Source organism: Excalfactoria chinensis, chromosome 1 (assembly GCF_039878825.1).
Source record: "Excalfactoria chinensis isolate bCotChi1 chromosome 1, bCotChi1.hap2, whole genome shotgun sequence".
In the NCBI taxonomy this organism is placed as follows: domain Eukaryota; kingdom Metazoa; phylum Chordata; class Aves; order Galliformes; family Phasianidae; genus Excalfactoria; species Excalfactoria chinensis.
The window spans coordinates 171559460-171580298 of NC_092825.1; the positions used below are offsets into that span (position 1 = coordinate 171559460).

Sequence of the window (20839 nt, forward strand, 5' to 3'; positions counted from 1 at the left end):
TTCGCATGTGGAATGATAGTGCAGCTTTTCAGACACTTGTTCAGAAACACGCAGTTAAAGGTGGCAATCCTGAGCAATACTAACTTAAAAATGAACTGTCTGTAGTCCTCAAAGAGAAGATCACCCTCAGAAGGCACCAGGGCTGTTGGAGCTGAAGTCCTTAATGCAGCAGTTGCAGAATGTTAAGAATATGAGCAGTACTTGAATACAAATCGTACAAAAATGCATGCTTTTTTTTTCTTATTACATGTATTTATTTGCTTATGTTGAGGTGGTTTGAGCCCACGCCGCTCTGCACAAAGGTGCATAAAGACTGCAACATCCATCTAAAGACTATCAAGGCATGGTGAAATGTCATTGAATTCTAGTTCATCAGTTACAGCTGGCAACATTTCAGCTTCCTGCAGCCGTGCGCTGTGCTCATGAAAGCACCATTGCCAGTCCAACAGACATAGATCATGTCTTTCTGACCATGGAAACTAAACCTGTCACCTCGCCACGTACAATAGTCCCTCCAGTTCAGCATTCAGGCAGATCAGCGAGGAGGTTCTCACAGTGTCATTTACGTGGTCTCAGTCTACTGCATTTTTCCCACAGCTCGGTTGGAATACCCACCCATCCAGGCTGGTGATAGAAATTCCTTTTGTTGTGTCAAGGAGGAAGAAATATATCATTTCCAGGAATCCCGGACTTCACATCTGTGAGCTCTGTGGCTGTCTGCTTTCAAATGGAGAGGGGACAGATAGACCGAAAGCACCTGGTGGGCACAATAATATCTGCCACTGAGTTTTTAGAGGGATAACGGGGTGGCTCAGTGCAGGGAGCTTTGTGTTACACAGGTGAGGCCGTTATGGACATGATTGTTGTTTCTTGGATGTACCGTTTTCACATTTGCTATTTCTCATACACAAGGTAGAAGTACAGGAATGCTGCTACACCTCATATTGTTGGGGTTTTATTTTTGCCCAGTGTGAGATATTAGTCATCTACAAAGCCAAGTTAGGAAAGTTAACAGCTGACGCTGTGTCCGTATATCTTATATTTCGCATAGATAAATACATGTTACCAAATTGTTTATCTTTGTGTGCATCACTATGAGTTAAATGCAGAGGTTCTCACTGCAACTCACAGAAAGTTGAGATCACGGCTTGTGTTGGACTTGAAATGTCAGAGAGGAGTGGCTTGCGGTCAGTTACCAGTAGGAGGTGTCTTTTTGTTAGAAGGGCTTGGAGATACCATCTCTGGGTGGCATTGTGCCTTCACAGTAGTGAGTTCAGAATAGGAAAGAATACTTTCCCAACCATCTTCCTAGATACTAGCAGCGCTTGTGACTGTAGGTCTGGATTTTACCGGTCCATATAAGAATGTTCTTTTGTTGGTCAAGTCTGAGACTCTTGCTAAAAATAAGGCACAATTAAACAGAAGCAAAGTGCTGGCAGTGCCAGATAGACGCTTCACGTTACCTGAAATACTCAAGGAGTCGGCATGGGGCAGCTGAAGCACCATGGTCAGGCTGAGTCTATCAGGCCAGCAACAAACACCAGCAATGAGGACATCCCTTTGGGGCTGCTGTCCTTGCACACCATGGGCCGCCCCACCAAGGATCACCTGGCTTCGCACTGAAAAACGTAACTGAAATGTTGTATCCCAGAGTTCTACAGTATTGTCACATTGTGCTCCGGTCAATTCTCTCCCTGCTGTTGTACACAACAGCATCAGCACCGAGTTTGCTGTTCCCTGCAGCTGGCAGTGACAGCTGCATTCACCTTACGTTGGGTGGGAGGGAGGAGCAGGTGCCCTTAGCCAGGCTTTGTATCTGATCACAGAGCAGGTTTATCCACACCTGGTATTTAAGGAAGTCTGAAAGCTGGAAAATATTCTTTTAGGAGGCCGTTTAAAGTATCCTCAAAGCCTTCCCTGGAGATAGCCATTAATTTCAGTAAATAATGGTTTATTATCAAATATTTTACATCTGAAGTCTTACAAAGCATTTTTCTCCCTACCCCATCCAGGGAACTTTCTATCCTGAGGATTACTGGGCTGGGCAGTGCATGGGCACGTGGTGGAGGTGATGTAATCCTGGGTGGGAAGTTCTGTAGAAAGCTAATTAATTCTTAAGTTCAAGGCCTGCTTGGACTGGTGTTAGCATTTCTCTGTATATAACGTTCAGGAGAGTGGAAGATACAATTCATGGTTTCTTGTGTTTCTTTTATTGTTCCTAGAAGGAGATTTGTATAAAGATACCTGTATGTTCCAATGAAGAGGAACTTGCATCTCTGTATTTGTGCATCTGACACAGCTCCCCAGTATTTCTGTAGAGGTGCTGTCTAGCTGCGTTGTGTCGGGGCCAATAAACGGGAGATTTACTGTGCTCACAGCATGAGGAGTGTTTAAGCTCTCAGTAACTGCTGAGCTGAAAGCAGGGCTGCAAAATGGCAGCTGACTGCAGTGACCAGAGGTGCTTGGGAGCCTCTGCTGCCACAGAGTGCCTGGAGAGGCTGACTTGAGCTGGAGCTTCCTTTGCTTACTGATGTGGAAGATAAGGGCCAGAAGCCCCAGCTCCGCACTGACTGACCCTGCAGGCCTGTTGGGTGGCCCCAGGCCTGTGCCCCAAGAAGCCACGTCACAGCCGGCACTGACTGCCTCCCTGCTTAGAGACAGCCCTGATGATTCAGGACTGGGCTTGTGAGTTAGCTGTCATTGCTCAGGACACATGAAAACCAGGATTGGAACTGGATAATCTTTAGAGTTCATTACACCCCAAGCTATCATATTAGCTCCGAGAAGAGCTTTGCTTCAGCCTTTGACTGTTAACAGCCTCCTGAGGTGTAGTATTTGCTCACTGCATTTCAGTCTGCCACAGTGCAGGTGCTGTGGGGGTTTACTCATCCCTGTGCAGCACTGGTCAGCATGCACTTAAACACACTGTTAGGTTCTTACACTGATCACCAACCAGAGGCAATGAGGACGGCCCTTCAGCATTGTCAGAAACCCTACAACGCAGTAACACAGGAACAAACTGATTTCCATGTCAGTGGTGAAGAAGCTGAGGCCATGAAGAAGGCATCAAGTCACTGAGGAAGCTCAGAGGGTTACATGTCCTCCGGCACCGTATCTGCTGGCTGCACCTTCCTGTGTGTCCCACAGAGAGAAGGCTGATGGGGGCAGTGCCTTGCTAATGGTGGGGAGGCAAAAGCGGTGTTCGTTCCTGACGCACTGATATGGTTTCAGCATGAGGGATGTACACAAATAACACCGTGATAAAGAAACACCCGTTCTTCTTTTTCTCTTTGCATACGAAGTGCCCAGCAGAACTAATTGCGTTACGCAAAACACAACATTCACCTGAGGTTCTCACACTGATGCACTGGCAGATACACGGATGTTAGGTTTCTGAGTTAATTTGTCCAGGAAATACTTCAAGTGATCTCCAACAATATACCAGGGCTTTAGCAGTAGCAGAGCCTTAACCTTAAACCACATGAGGTTTAACAACAGGAAGTGTAGAGTCTTGCACCTGGGGAGGAATAATTGCATGCACCAGTACAGGCTGGGGGAAGACCTGCTGGAGAGGAGCTCTGCTGAGAGGGACCTGGGCGTCCTGGTGGATGACAGGTTGGCCATGAGCCAGCAGTGTGCCCTTGTAGCCAAAAAGGCCAACGGCATTCTGGGGTGCATTAAAAAGAACGTGGCCAGCAGGTCGAGGGAGGTGATCCTCCCCCTCTACTCTGCCCTGGTGAGGCCTCATCTGGAATACTGTGTCCAGTTCTGGGCTCCCCAGTACAAAAAAGACAGGGATCTCTTGGAAAGAGTCCAGCGGAGGGTCGCAAAGATGGTGAAGGGCCTGGACCATCTCCCCTATGAGGAGAGACTTAGGGAACTGGGTCTGTTTAGCCTTGAGAAAAGAAGGCTGAGAGGGGACCTGATCCAGGTTTATAAATACCTGAAGTGTGGGAGCCATAGTGGCGAGGCTGGTCTGTTTTCAGTAGTGCGTGGGGACAGGACTAGGGGAAATGGGCTGAAACTTCAGCATAGGAAGTTCCGCACGAATGTGCGCAAGAACTTCTTTACGGTGAGGGTGACGGAGCTCTGGAACAGGCTGCCCAGGGAGGTGGTGGAGTCTCCTTCTCTGGAGATATTCAAGACCTGCCTGGACGCCTACCTGTGTGACCTGGTGTAGGGAACCTGCTTTGGCAGGGGGGTTGGACTCGATGATCTCTGGAGATCCCTTCCAACCCCTACAATTCTGTGATTCTGTGAACCTCTTGGTAGATTTGATGGTTTCTGTGCTGCTCCAAGGGTAAAATTAATTGTGATCATTTGCTTTTCATTTTTTTTTTTCTCCCATTCAAGACAGCACAATTTTTCATATTACAGAGTAGAAACAATATTTCTTATGACCAAACATCAGCATCCCTCATGCAAAAAGAACAAACACAGATTGACTGTTTAAGCTGTTTCTTGTAAGGCTGTATTTGCATTTGTATTTGTTTGCAGTACCCAATATAACTTAATTTCACCTCATTTTCTATGGTGTCTTCTGCTCTTTGCTTGGTGCCTCTCAGATGGCTCTAGAAAGTGCTGTCAGAGCCCACTTTGATGTGTTCAACTTATTTTTTTTTGGTGGAATTTCCTCGCCAACAGGAATTCTGCTGTTATGTAGTAATTCAGTTGTCAGTGCCATTGCTTTGTGCCCAGCTTTACTGTTCAGGCAGACCGAAATCCTAATCTTCGTTATCTTTTCATGAGGTCCTTGCAAACAGCACTTGATTCATGCTGGGAACCAGCTGTATCCTGCACACGAATTAATTTATTTGGAGAGATCTATCAAGCTCAGGTTTCTTTATCTTTCTTCCGCCTGGGTTTGTGAATTGTCCCCTGAAAGGTTTCTCATGGGGCTGTGCAGCTATCTCATCTGCTTACAGACTGTGCTCATGTTTCTCTAGCAGAGGTGTAAGCGTGGGCTGAAGACTTGGAGCTCCTGCTTAAAGTCATGGTGGAAGAGGAATCCTCATTGTCATCGTCATCCTCCTCATCTTCATCATCATTACTGTCATCTTCCTCCTCCTCCACCTCACTCTGTTCCCTGCAGCCCTGTGCAGACCCCAGACCTCAGTTCCCTTCCCTGAGTCCCCACCTGCCCGCAGGCTACATCCCCTCACTGCCAGAATGCACACCCTGCCATTTCCAGTCATGTTTGAAAAGTCTCCACCATCAAGATAAGCTGCACATTTTCCTTTCAATGTGGGGTTTCTTTTGGTTTCTTTTGTTTTGTATTTTGTATGCTGTTTTTTTTGTAAGAAGACAAAAGCGATGCTCATCAACAAAAACAAACTGCTAATGCCTTTCATTCCGAGTAGACTCTAATCCCTTATAAGGGCACCAGAGAGCCATTAACAGTAATTTTAAATGAAATATACCCATGAAAGGTAAGTCTAACTAATCAGCTCCTCAATTATACTGGCAGAAAGATGTATTCCAATTACCAAAGCGCTTTCAAGTGAATTAAGGCTCCTTTCTGTGCTGGCTGTGGAGGTCACTAAACGTTCCCATGAATCCTTGCATGTTTACATTAAAAAAGCACACCACGATCTTTGGCAAAGGCACTTGCTCTAGGTTAGCTCAGCTTTTGAGCTCGTTGCAATAAATACAATGGAAAACCGGCCAACCATTGCAAAAATGTCAAGAATATCTTACGATACTTTTCTTTCCATATCAGCGTTTAATCAGAATTACATAGCTTCATGAATGTGAAATGAAATGATTCTAAGTGCAAATACACGCTTATCATGCTTAATAAGCATAATGTTCATCTTAGAAAGGGAGATGGATTTTGAGGGTGTGAATCACGCCCAACTCATACAAAAACATTTCCAGCTCAGACCCAAACACTGTGGCCTGCTCAGTCCATATTCACATCCACACGCACCGCTGTTCCCATCCACTTCCCATCAGCCCGACCCCACAGGGGCTTGGAAGTGCTTGAGCACCTCTGTTCACACCTTAACTATTCCACAAGCCAACTGTTGGACAGGCCCCACTACTGTGCTTCCAAGCAGCAAAGTACCCGGATGGTGTCTCTCAAGGATGGAGGGTGAGAACCAGCTCTCCTGACCTGCTGGCCATGCTTCTTTTGGTGCAGTCTGGGATGTGACTGGCTTTCTGGGCTGTAAGTGCGCACTACCAGTTCACGTTCATTCAGCAGTATGCCCAGCTCCTTTTTAGGGCTTCTCTCAATCCATTCATCTCCCAGTCTGTACAAACACCTGGGACTGCCTCAATCCAAGTACAACATCTTGTACTTGGCCTTTTTGAATGTCATTAGGTTCACCTGGGCCCACTTCTCCAGCTTTTTTAGGTCTCTTTGAATGACAACCCTTCCTTCTGTCCTATCAACTGCACCACTCAGCATGGAATCAAAACGTCTTCAAAACGTCATCAAAAGGGATGTTAAATAATGGTACCGTTCTCAACACAGAACTCCAAAGGACAGTGCTTGTTACTGATGGCCACCTAGATTTAAACCACTGACCACAATTCCCTGAAGAACAAGAGCGTTACTACCATGAGGGGAAAAATTGGTGCAACCAAGATTAAAAATAATAAAGAACGCAGTCTATGTAGGAAGGCTTTTTATTTTTAAAAACATTTACCAAATTTCTGAAATACAGTGTAAAGTGAAACACAGAATTGTCTGCAAGTCAGCTTATGCATGTCATGCCAGTTATTTACACGTAGATATATACAGAGTGCAGATAATTACTGAAACCACACCACAAAATAAACAAAGAGTTCAATAAGATAATTTAGTAGGAATTTATTAAATATATATATATATATATATAGTAATTGATTGTATATACTTTCCTATTAAAATACCATATAGTATCTAAAGTAACCCCTATAAACTCTAATACCTCCAAAACTGTCATAAATATGCTTGGAACATTGAAACTGTCTGTTTGCTCTCTCCAGCTGCTCTGCCCTTTGCTATAACATAAACTTTTGCAGTGCTGAGATCATTTTGCAGCCTTTAGTGACAGAACTTTAATGACAACTCTTGATACAACACTTGCAAAGAAGCTCAGTTGCAGAACAGCATTCAGCCGAGACATCCAAGGGTTAAAACACCATTCCCTATACTTAAAATAACAAAGGTTATCCAGCGGCTTATTAAATACTGCCACACACAGGACAAGAAAAACAATGCTATTACCTTCAGTGACTGAATTACAACATTGTATTAGTAGCTGTTTGGATACCAAGCACCTTATTAAAAGAAAGCAAACGCCCATGCAAAATCTTATGCAAAAAGAGACCTCCGGGCCGGTGCCAACACAGCCTGATCAACAGTCTGACTTTTGCATGAACAGCAACTGGAAGGGCTGCAGCACCAGTGGCTGCATGACCACGAAGTGCAGGACTGAACGTCGCTTACTGCTTTTTATCCTCTAACTGAATGATTCACACAGGGCGCTGCTGAAAACAAAAGGATAATGCCAAGCATGTTTTCCCATTAGCAGAATATTCAGTTTATTTCATGAGGGCTTCTGGCCAGCAAAACCTCACTACAAATTGCCCAAGGTCTACCTTTGGGTTCACTAGAGCTCTGAGAGCTCCCATCAGTTGAGACATCCCCCCCAGCAGAGGTCAAGCTCCCTTACTGCCTTTCTCCCTGCTCAATCCCAAACCGTACCAACTGTTACCTTAGGAAAAGAAGCACGAAGAACAATGGACCTTTGGGGTTCATCGTTTATTCAGTTCCTATCTTATTAACTGGAAAACAGACAGGTGGGAGAACGTCACAAAAATCCAACTGCTGCCACATAAAGCTTTTCTTGTTGTTGTAACTACTGTTCTGATATGAATTTTGCAACTTCTCTTCCTAATGAATCTTTTCTAAAGGCATATTAAAGCAAAGCCAATTACAGGTGAAGAATAGAGTTTATCAACAAAGAATACACAAGAGGAAAATAAGTTACTATTCCTACCACAGAGTAGTGCTGGTCAGCAAATCTGTGTGTCATTTTTTTTCCAGAGATAATAAAACAAATGAACTTTATAGATCAGGTGGGGACTTCAGACAGCTACGGTTTAATTTAAGAGTTTTGTTACATAGAACTCTAAATGCCAACCTATGGCAAAAAAGACTGTAACGCTGAACTCACAGAAATTACATCAAAAATAGTTTTTTCATCTTTATCACCATTAATAAGAAGCGTGAATATAAAATTATTAATATACTTTACATATTTATCTTACAATATATCAGTCCTTCACTCTATTAATTTGGTTCATGTTGTGCTGCAACACGTACCAGAAGTTTAACACGGAATAAGCTAATGACACAAGCCCTGGCTACAGACATTTTGACAAACAAAAGCCATCGTGTGTGATCTACCTGCAATTCTACAGCGATGCTCAGAGAAAACTGACACGTTCTTTTACGAAGCAGACTTTGCTTGTAGAGAGAATCTGACTTCAATAACAAAACAGACAAACATTAAATCAATACCGTGAACTAATTTAGTTCAGCTTGCCTAATTTTCTGGTAAGGCACTATCTGAGCATTGTATCTTCATTTAAATGTCACATGGATTTCTGCTCCTTTACAGCTATGAGAAAGGATATTTGGCCAGGGGTCATGAGATGACCACAGTGCTGCTCTCTCTCATTCTAGTCTGTGGACACTGTTATTTAGCACATCTTGTGGAGAAAAACTCCTTCTTGGAAAGTCAGAGAAGAGCTGAGGCATCCAGAACCCACAGCGTGGAGATACAGAAAATGCTTGTTATGTACTGTAGAAGAAAGAAACAAAGTAACCCCAATATCTGTCACTATTAACTGTAATTAAAAAAGGATGCAGCATTTTCAGATGGAAATGCCATTTTAAATGCAAGCTACTTTCAAATTATTTATGTGATCATCGTGGCTGTTTCAGAAGAAGGGCCTGAAAAGGTGCCCAGCCTTAAAGAAGACTGATCTGTTCGGTGTGCAGCTGAATTAATGAAATCCATTTCCTTATGAAGCTATCTGCAGCTGAATTTTGTGTCTAAAGTGAGATGAATGCATGGGAACAGACCACCCCTCCCCCACAGGGATTCCTCCCAGTACTTCCACCACCTTTCCCTCAATGCTTACAGGCTCTGTAACAGAACTTTGCATCTTTATTTTTGTTCTATATGAACTTAGCATCTTTGAGTCCTCCAGCTTGCACTCAGATCAGCTGGCTTTAGAACCTCCTTCTGAGAACACCCAAACAAATACACAGACTGAAGCAAAGCAAATAAGTGCAATAATTTCCTACTTTGCTGTTTCTCAAGAATTTCACAATTAAATTCCTCCTATTAAGTGTGAGGGGTCATAAAATGATGTTCAACAGAGGCCAGTTTGCCCGGTACTATTGCCAGATCCATGGCACAGCATCTCCCCACACAGGTGATACACATGCGGGGCCTCGTGTCTCTGCTTGCAGCTGTCTCCCTCCCTGCTCCTTTCCCCTGCAGCAGCACTGCTCCTGGGCAGCTCAGCAGGGGTAAGTTATCTGACACCTTGTGATTTCTGGATTGTGAAATAAAGCAAAGACACAATCAAACCCATTTTGATCTTCTCAGGGCAGAGGCAGCTGCAGGAGTAGGTTAGAAAAAGAAATGCCGGATTGCTTTGAAATCAAGAAAGGCTCAGTCTGATGAGAAAAGTCAGAATCATAGAATCATTCCTCACTTCCTTTCATATCATCTCTGGGTAAATGCAATGAGCCCACACCATTGCCTCCACTGCCTGTGATGAACACTTCATCACCATGTATTGAACACAGCTTTGGGACCTAATCATAAAATCATCCTGAGATGGAAGGGACCCACAAGGATCCCTGAGTCCAACTAGGGCCACCCAAAAATCACACTGTGTATCTGAGTGCTCTGTCCATACACACTTTGAACTCCAGCAGCTCAGGGCTGTGCCCAGAGCCAAGGGCAGCCTGTTCCATGCCCACCACCCTCTGGTGCAGAATCTCTTCCTGATACCCAACCTGACCCTTGCCTTAGAAGCTGCTTAAAGTAAAGAAGGACCCAGATCAGTCTGTCACTAATTCAAGCAGCTTGTCTTCAACTGCCTGCAGTCAGCTTTACTCACTCTAGCCTGAATTAATGCCACACTCCCCAGCTGAAACAGCAGAAAGATGCTCCTCCAGGCTCTCCCCTTCCTGGAGCACCACTAATACTTTAACCAGCAGGAGGGTCCTGCAAACTTCTGCCAACAGCCTGAATCCCAACAAAGAATTACTCTGCAAAAGTCATGCTCTTTGTACACACACTTCCTTATGCTGGCAGTAAACCTGTTTTCTAATTGAAACTAGAAAAAGGCTATGGAAAAAAAAAAAAGAAGCTGTCAATAGATTGCTGCTGGTTGTAGTCCTAACAGTTCATCTTTAAACTCTGTGGAAGCAGTGCACACCTTAGAAATTAACAGGTGGTTTATATGTTGCCTAATGTTACCAGACGAAGGAGGAAGGTTGGGTTACTTTATGAAACACTGAATTCTTTCTGTACCACCAACACTGAAAAACTGCTCATACGGTGCCTAAATCTCTTGTTTCTCAGTAGAGCACAGTAAAAAGACAATTAAGCACTACATGTTTTCCTATCAAGGTGTGCAAGAAAGAGCCTCCAGTTTAGAAAGCTGCTTATATTTTCTGGTTTGGGGTTGTTTTCTTTCCTTCCAGCCCCTCCAGCAGCAAACGACAGGCATTTAGAAAAACTGCATTAGTTGTCAGTTCTTTTATTCTGTGGAATGGGGGGAAACATTTGCCAAATACTTCAGTGGAAATCAGGTTAAAAACTTTTGGCATCCAGAGCTTATAAAACCCGTTACTTCACAGGGTATTTGTCTTACTCGCAATGGAAAAACTTGAAAAGGACTCAGTTACGTTTTATCTCGGGTTTGAAAACATAGCGCTTTTTTTTCATCCCTTGTTTGGTATCTACCAATCATTCCAGATTCAGTATCTCCTGGTTTCCTACAACTGGTGCTCTGAGATACACTGAGATAATTTCCCACCTGGCTGGTGACACGGAAATACAAGTTACTGTTATTTATGTTCACACAGAAAGGAGGAAATAACTCTAAGAAGTAGCTTAATGAAACATTCATTAAACATCACATTCTGAAGCATTTACTGCTCAGGCAGTAATCTGATTTCACCACCAGGTACATACATTCTATAACATATTGCGAGCTCAGCGAATAACAGAAATTCAAACTTCTGATTTATGGAAGACCTGTTTCTTATTTGAAATGATCAGGACTAACCTCAGAATCAAGTTCTGTAAGGAAGCATTCAGATCACAATGCATCACTTGTATTATGAACCTTTTCATATTAAGAAATACTGATTCCAAGAAATGCCATAGAGTGCATTCCCTCTAAATTTCACACTTCTGTGAGCAACATCCTCGGACCTGAAGGTCTGCAGCTAAATGGCAACTTCTTTGATTTTATTGCTTTAGTGTTCCTTACCCATAAAAGAAGAACAGAACAACCTTTGCAAACAATGGAAGTTATTTAAACAGAGTACCGTCTTCAGTACAGTAACTGTTAACTGTTTCATTACATTCTGTTCCGTTGATAGGGAGCTATGTAACCTGCAGCTGCAGTATCTGAAGGAAATCTACCACTCTCAGCTAACGGGCTGATCCCATATCTGTGTCAGATAAAAAATCAGAGTGCTTATTATTTGTTACCATGGATACCATGAAGATATTGCTGTCCACTAAAGATTACTAGAGGAAGACAACATAATTCTCGGGAACGAGTCCTGTTTTGCCTTCATAAGTTGCTTTTAACCAGCCTGGTTCCACTGATGGATACACTGCAAAAAGAAAACACAAAACAATTAAGCAAAACAAATTTACAGCAAATATTTATAGTTAACAGATCCCATACATGGATCATATGTTTATTTAAATGTCATTTCACCAAGAGCAATATAAAAAACAGGCAAAAACTGAGAGCTGAATTACACTCTTATCTTGTGGATACAGTTCAGGTTTTGTTTTGTTTTCGTTTGCTGGATTAAATGGAATGTAAAGGAATGTAAAACATCTTACCATTGGAAAAGATTGCCCCCTGTGGGAAAGACAGCTCATGACTGTGCTCAGCCTTACAGGAATACATGGCTTTTGCTTGTCTGAAATAAAAAAGTAAGGAAAAAAAAAAGAAAAAATGAAATTAAAACCTGGGAAATGTAGGAATAATCTCTTGCAGAAGCACAGGATGAATTATCCTGCAAATGTACATGAACTGAAAAAGTTGCTTGAAGCAACTTATGAACTACATGGAGAGAGTTCCAAAGCGATCAGCAAGTCATTGAAGGCTCAAAACTACGACTTGAGAGATAATATACTACAGAAGAAAATAATAAATGTAAGGTAAATATGACACCAAAAAAAGGAGAAATGTGTCCTCCAAAATTGCAGCATAGGAGATTGAGGTGTCTGAAATGAGTTTAAGGATAAGTCACCGAATTCAGCTGTCTATAAACAAGCTACATATCCAGCTCAGCTGGCTCTCAAGGTCTGAGCTCTGTTCTGGTGGATGTCTACCTGAAAGTGCAACAGATGGCTCTCCAGTTTCCACTGAAACATTCAATAACATATTTTCTTGGTTAGAACAATAGACATTTTATGTCTTCTAATTTATAGCTGAAAAAACATATTCTTGGTCAGAATAGAGAAGCACTGGAACTGCCATAATTGGAGAGGATCTCTGAAGAATTCTTGTTAATAAAGAATCATTAGGAAAACAATAATGATGAAACACACGCCTCTGCTATAGACAGGGACATGTCCCACTAGACCAGGTTGCTCACAAGCTCATCCAGACACAGGCATCTGTAGAAAGAACTAATCAGGTATATCATGATCTGGTTCCAGAGCAAGAGGACAGGCTGGCTTGATAAGATTTTTAGCACTGTGATTCTATAAAACACAAAATAAGAGACTGAACACAAAGTTACCTCATTTACAAGTTCTCACTGGATGCTTTATCTAGCAGTCTAAAACCTGACTTTATTTTATACCCTGGAAGCAATTTTTGTATGATCCACCAGCTTTTCTGACTTCTGTTACTGGAAAACCACATTATGCCATGCAAAGATGAAGCTGTTGATCATTTCAGCTTTGTATGATGTGACAGGGAGATGCTGATTCAACTTCCCTTCTAGCCAGACTTTATCTCACTGACCCAGAACAAGACCTTTGGTGAAGCTTCCAATTTTTGACATATTTTCCAACAGTGTGCGTATGTAAGTGACATGCAATCTATTTTGTCTTTCCTCCCAAAATAGTGAGATAACAGTCATAAATCATATAGTGACAGTGCCACATCAGTCTGGTTTTGTTTAACATCTTCATCAGTAACCTGGATGGTGGGATGGATTGCACCCTCTGCAAGTGTTCTGATGATACAAAGCTGGGTACTACAGGTACTACCGCTGTTTCATGACATAAAAGCAGTGCTCTGGTGGGATGCAGCACTGTCCGAGCAATATGAACATTTTGTGTACTGGAAAAATTGCATGCAAAATAATTACAACTATGCACATCTACCTATGTCATCATATGGAGATATGGGCTTGGATGTGGTTGGTCTGCTTTGGTGGGGGGGAGGAAGAGGACCAATTCTAAACAGGGTGCACGTAAGACAGTAATTTCACTTGACCTCAGTGTCAACAACTACTTCTTGGTCCTTTTTTATTTAGCACCACTAAAATATCCTCACAATTAAAAAAATAAACCACACAACTTTTATGCACGTGAAACAGCACAGTAACAGCTAACAATGAATACAGCAGCAGTGATTATCAGATAATTCGTAATGCATTTACGATAACACAGGGATGATTTTGAACTTAATAATTCCACCATTTAGTGGCTATCAAGCCAGTTTCCCATACTAAGAATGGAACATCTGAGAAACACTGTGATAAAAGGCATATAAAGCAGAATCACAATATCTGAATGAGGCAGAATTATTTAAGTTACTCTCAAAACAAAGCATGTTGTTTTTTCATGTCCTTACAAAAAGAAAAATAAATTTTTCTCCTTTATGCTTCTATGTTTACTAAACTATTCTGCTTCCAGCTTCTTATCTTTTGTGATCCAAATATGTTTGTTTTTAAAGTAAATAAGAGACAAGAAAATATGGACTTTGACTTGCTCAGTTCTGGAAGGAGAAAAACACAAATACATCACACAAATACAGAGGCACAAAGTACAAAGAATCGCCTTCCTAGAAGCTCATGAATTATAAGCTACTCTACATCGTCTTCCCTTGCTCCTGACACAGAATCTACAGATATTTACTCATAATTCTGGAGCAATTTTCAAGCTGGGTTATTCCCTCTATATCTAATTTGATTACTTAGGTTGTTTGTATTACTCATTATTCACTTCAATGCTATCTGTCTGGAAGCATAGCAAGGAAATAGGATGACAGATCCTTTGGCAGCATTTAGTGTATCTTATGGAAATAATATTCTCTTTTATGCTGTTAATACTCTCCTTCCTGCAAATAAGGCTGCTTGTTAAAAAGCATGTGATGACATCATGATCATCTATTACGGCTCTTTAAGATGATGCTAAACACCTCAGAAGAGTGATTCATATTGCTAAGTTCAGAGAAAAAAAAACTACCTCTGAAAACGGTACCCACGTTTCCTAGAAGTTCCTCCTTTTCATGGTTTCACTGGATAGACTCTTCCCTTTTGCTGCCTTTTATTATGTTTGTTGTCAAAGAATCATTACATTTGGAAATGACCACTAAGGTCACCTGGTGCAATAATGAGCCCATATAAGCTCATGATATATTTACACTAGTTGCCAAAGGCCAAAAACTATTTTGCCTCACAACACATTACACATGGTCAGCAACACCTTAGATACTTTTAGTAACCTATTTTGAAAGTTATAAATAAGCTCTAAAATTATGCTCCTGCCCCAATGAGTTTTCAGTCTACAAAGAGTAAGACAAAAGCCAGAAGTACCTTACAGCTACAGTCTGGGAGATGGATGATCAATAAACTTGAAGTCAGGAGGGAAGGAATGGGAAAAATGAGAAGTGAAAGCAACCTTGTGACAGAAAAAAAGGAGACCACAGAGTGGGAAGAGCATAAAACTTTGGTCTTACCTGTCCAACCCTGAAGTGTACACTGACCTCTCATTCTGTCTCTAACTATCATAAATCTTTTCAAATTAGTGCCACTATGAAGGCAGGTACTGGGGTACAGAGAGACAAATAAAAGCTGCCTCAAATCATGATACAGCATGAAAAAAAAAACACACACACAAAAAAAGTATGTGGGGATGTAACGTTCCTAATACAGAGAGGACATCATACAAAGTCAGACAGAGGTGCTGCAAAGACCAACTAGAAGAATGAATTATGGAAATTCAGGTCATTGTGGTGGTGAAGCATCAAATGTGAGATTATCCAAATCATACAATGCTAGAATAGAATCAGAGGATCACCAAGGTTTGGAAAGACCCACAAGATCACCCAGTCCAACCGTCCCCCTGTCACCAATAGTTCTCACTAAACCATGTTCCCAAACACAACATCCAAACGTTCCTTGAACACCTCCAGGGTCGGTGACTCCATCACCTCCCTGGGCAGCCCATTCCACTGCCTGACCACTCCTTTGGAGAAGTAGGATTTCCTAATGTCCAACCTGAATCTCCCCTGGTGCAACCTGATGCCATTCCATCTCATCCTATCACTGCCACATGAGAGAAGAGGCCATCCCTCAGCTTACTACAACCGTCCTTTAGGTAGTTATAGAGAGTGAACAGAAATCTTCTGGAATACATGAGCCAATGGGAGACTGCAAAGCTGTATAGGTACTTTTGATCTGTACAGGTGATTAAGAAATACTGTTTCAGGTAACAAATGCATCAAGTCAGAATGAAGCTACTTAGTGCTATGCATAGTTAAACAGTAGCTATACATTTCAAAATCAGTTATTTACAGCACTGTAAACTGACACTTCACAGAGATCATCACAGTCCTCAAATATTTCTGATACCAAACAAGACAGGAATCCAAAAGGCCTGTCTACTGGGTGGATCAAATGTAATTACCTAAAGAGAATATCCTAAGGACTTAATTCGGCCTTTATGATCATAGCGTGAGTGAAAGGCAAATAAAAGCTGGCTCTGAATTGCAAAATCTCAGACAGACTTGAGATGCATTAGAAGAACAGCTGAGCTACCTTTTATTTCTTCCTCATTTTGCCTGCTGACCTCTCGTTTTCCATTCTCCTTGTCATTGTTGCTCTTCTGCTTTCTTATGAAGGCTGAAGTGGAGGAGCTATTAAGCCTTTCAGTATTTTCTGCTATCTTATCTACTCCTTATATCCATTATCAACTGCTACATTTTTCCTTTGTCAGATTTTGGCTTCTTACATGCTTTTTATATATAGATAGAGAAGACACAGGTTCTACGGGAACGTCAGGAGAGAGTATGCAAGAAGGGAGCAATACAGAATAAGAGAAGGAACAGAAGTGGAAGGAAAATGGTGCAGCACTGGTGAGGCAGTGAGGCTCAGGTCACTGGCCCATGAACATTCCAGTCTCTTCTTTTATACTCTTAGTCCTTAAATTAATGCCCTCCCCTTCTCATCTTGTTTCTCTCCCTGTCACGCTAAAAGTTTTCTCACACTTCATCTACCACACAGAAAGAAGAACAGTCTTGATTCCTGAAAACTGTTTCCCTTGAACAAAACCAGTGGGTCTTTACAGGACAGCTTTCTCTTTCTCTCCACTGCTACATCTGTCACAGAAGACAGTTGTATTCCCTGCTGCACACCTCAGCACATGCTGGCATCTTTGTTTATAGCTATACTACTTTATTACCATCTTTAGATTCATGGATTAATATCATGTTTTTTTTTTCTGTTGCTCCGCAGTTCCAGTATGATTATTGTATCAGAGTAAAATGATGGACCGAAACATACAGTCTGTCTCAAAAGATTCGAGATGTAGAGACAGTGAAAAGGCAGAACCTTTCCCAAACAAATTTATTTGACTTAAGTCTAATAATTGAGGCTGGTTAGCAGTATAGAGAATACTACTGCTTCCTAGAGGAACTGGTATCAGAACAGTCCAGCCTCATTCAGTGTAGGAATGGATCAAATCCACTGAATAATTGCATAGAATTACAAAGAAAATGTAAATAATCCCTGATGCAGGCTACCAAGAACAAAGGGCAACTGTTTCTCCGGACAGGTACTAAAAGATGGGACATGTGATGGGAGAGATCCTGATTAAATTAATCCTAACCTTTCTAAAATAGATATTATTCAGTATTTGACCACCCAAGCACCCAAGCATGTTTGCCACTCTGATGAAAGGATGTATATAACAAATAGCAATAAGTAAATAACAGTAAGTAAAGTGCCCTCATCTTGTTAATTTTCTCATGTAGCTGTGTCCTCAAGCAGATTGCTAACATGAGCATCTCTCACTGCAGCTTCAGTAGGGGACAGAACAGCCAGGAGGGCTGATACTATATATTAGGTTTAGTTTTCTTCCATAAAAAGGGTGAGTTTAAAAAATCACAAAAGTTTTGTGTGCCACATGATGCTGCCCAGAAGACACAGAGCAAAGGTCCAACACTATTTCAGTCTCTGGAGCCAGGAAAATACAAAGCATTTTACAATTTGTTTAACAGTAAGAAGCACTTACCGTCCTGAAGAAACTTGTTTAAGTGAACCAGCACTTTCAAACAACTGGGCTCTTGCAGCCACTCTGAAAATAAGGAAGCACCTCGCTTTATACTTGGCTTATTAGTTAAAGTCACAAACTAATTTTACTTCTAACCATCTGAAGACACGGAAACATCTTGTTTTTTTAAGACTGTTGCAAGTATGCACTTTGAAAACTAGAGGAAATTCAAAAGCTCCCCTTAAGTCCATAATTAACAGAATTTTTATGGGCATAACTTATTTTAGGCCACTGAATTCCACATGCTCCAGAGCCTTGCTAAGTCATCAAGAAGGAAAACCTCTTCACTCTCTACATAAACATTTATTCATGAATGACTAATAGAGATGTACTGGAAGTGCTTTTACTGCGAGTCTGCTGAGCTGTGCAGGTGATTTTCTGTGTCTGGGTTAGATTCAGGATTTAAGCAAAATCGCATTTTTAAGAAACACTGTTCAGGTTATGTTACAAGCACTAAGAAACATCAGAAAGCAAAATCTCAACAACCTAAATTACAACTCCTATTGCTGAGGATTATCTTTTTCTCAAAAAGCAAACAAACAAAGACTATAAGAAAATAAGCAAGGACCTCAATCACTGATCATGCAACAGCAGGAGAAACTTCAGAGAAGTGTTTTTTTGTTGTTTTTTTTTTTTTTACTTTTTCCAATTTTTGACTCACATAAATAAAATCTGATGATCTTCTTCACATAACAGAGTGGACAGCAAGCTACAATTGTTCTCCTTGTATCATTAATTGCCAGAACAATGAGAGATAATAATACTAATCACTTTCCAAAAATCCAAGTCTTCATTATAGACTTTATCTAGAGCCTAATGAAGTAAATGGAAGTCTTTCAATTGATTTTAGGCTTTCAATGTCTCCTTTGTTTATATTTTTGATTAAGATAGATAAATAAGTAATGAAGAAAGACATTTTAAAAGCAAGTGTTCACGAGTGCTTCTTCAACTACTTGTAAACCTCCTTGTGATCACTTAATAGAAGACAGTATTGTAAGAACTCAGAACTGCATGGGATCTTAACTTACACAGATCCTGGTCTTTGATAGCCATTACTTGATGCTGTATCTAGTCTTAATCTTCTACATGTTTTGGGAGGCAAGTCGGGATTTAGTGGAGCCTTTGGTGTATCTTTTGTATCTGTTGAAGACAAGCTCTGTATAGAACCACTGCAGCTTTTGTTACCTAAAGAAAGCAGCCAAACAATAAGCAACGTTAAAGCTAATCTGAAGATGTTTTACATGTGTAACATGCAAAGCAATTTTATTTCTTGTTAAGAAGCAAACTAAGGAATAAGTACTTACTAAGACATAGATGGAACAGGCAAAAAGCCAGGAGAAAAGGACCAGCAGCAAGGATGAAGAAACAGTTAAAACTGTGCAGGCTAAAAAAAACCATATTGCACTTACATGGCTAGACAGTACAGCCATTAAAAAGTGAAGATGAAAACCTTTAACATTGCACATAACTGTTGAAAATCACGTTGGAGGTGACCAAGTCAAGCAGTCATATAGCCTAAACTCGTGCTAAATGTAGCATTTGCTATGAAATGAGATAGCAGTGATTTGTAAGAATTAATATTTTGGTATTCACAGAAGCCTGATGAATCTTTTAAATGAAAGCAAACAAACAAAAAAACAAAAAACCCCAAAAACTTATGGGGTGTAAATACAACCTGCAAAAAGTGTTTCAGACATACACATTATGTCACGGACAAGAAGCATCAAAGTTGTTACTTACTAGATGTATTAAGCTTAGAGTGTTCCACATTTAAGAGCTAACTTCGATTACTGACAATAATTGCAAGCATTCATTCTTTTGGCACAGTAATAACCACAAATACCAATGCTTTTATATCGTAAGCCAGAAATCTTCTTACAAGTCAGTAGCCTCTGCGAGGTTCTGTAGGATAGAGTACTCTCAATTCCTAGGAACACTGGTATTGTGAGTTGTACAGACGACAACAGAAATGCGTCAGAAGCAGTTTGAAAAGTGAAATACATACCTCAAAAGTTTAAGAATAAACAAATTTAAAGTGTAACATCAGCTTTCAGATGCACCTCTTGTTTTTTGATGCCTCATAGTAAACTCACTGACGTCACAAAACACCTTGGAAATTACCTTCAGCTGATGGAATTGATCTGAGGGAAGAACCTGAAGATCTTTTCAGACCAGACAGACCATAGGAACTCTTCTTGGTCAGATCTATGGGTGGAGAGGCATTCTCCGGCCCAGTGACAGAAGCTATACTTTGGCAGTCTGACTCCATGTCTGTTTTTGTTGCATCCTCCTTTGATGAGGATTCTGGACTCGTTGTCCACAGGCCTGAACTCTTCTGGCCATTTGAAGAAGGGGGTGAGGCAATCCATGGAATCCCTCCTGACTTCTCCCTGGGCTGAGAGGGCACACATTTGGTGGTGCTGTTCTGCTCGGAGGAGTGAGAGGAGAGGGATTCGATGCTGCCCATGGGAGTGCTATCTGGGCTACTGCTGTATGAGTCACCTAGACAGGAGGGAAGGGAGAAGAAAGAAACAATAAGATAACTACACTATCTAACCATGCACATTTCTCTCATGTCATCTTTAGCTCCTGTACCATATTGTCATCAAATTGGATAGCCATTATTTAGTCTCAGAGACAGTCACTCTCAAGACAAAACAGCAATTTAGTTGCTCTAAGTTTCATACATCCCTATATTTAACCTGGAAAATCTTCACTTTGTGGGCATTTCTCTGGAGCAGATGAGCATTAGGTGTTGCAGGTGAAAGTATTTTACATCAATGTTATAATTTCAAAAAAACTTGCCTGCAATATAAATATTGTTAGGAAATTAAACAATTCCAGTTCTGCAGTATTTTTTTAACAAACACCTTACTGGATGTTGACCACAAGGCAAGGGTTGCAGTGCAGTGTCCCATTTGTGTTCTGAAATGTATGACTGTAGACAGTTTTACATTGATTACCAAGTTGCTGAGGATCTTTGCAGTCTCTCAACTTGCCCTTCCTGAAGTTGTCTTTGAAGTTGCCTTGTTTACCACCAATCACCCCATCTTTATTTT

General features: G+C 41.2%; 1 protein-coding gene across 1 annotated transcript in view; it reads right to left on the bottom strand.

Annotated features, from left to right (window-relative positions):
* Positions 1 to 6758: 6758 nt before the first annotated feature.
* The window catches only part of ARHGAP42 (Rho GTPase activating protein 42), a 149783-nt gene continuing 135702 nt past the window's right edge, over positions 6759 to 20839 (bottom strand). The window contains exons 20-24 of the mRNA XM_072326745.1: positions 19902 to 20282; positions 18809 to 18965; positions 17742 to 17804; positions 12108 to 12187; positions 6759 to 11869 (exon numbers count right to left, since the gene is read on the bottom strand). Of these exons, the coding sequence (XP_072182846.1) occupies positions 11781 to 11869; positions 12108 to 12187; positions 17742 to 17804; positions 18809 to 18965; positions 19902 to 20282 (770 nt within the window). The 3' untranslated portion in view covers positions 6759 to 11780. The remainder of the gene's footprint in view (positions 11870 to 12107; positions 12188 to 17741; positions 17805 to 18808; positions 18966 to 19901; positions 20283 to 20839) is intronic.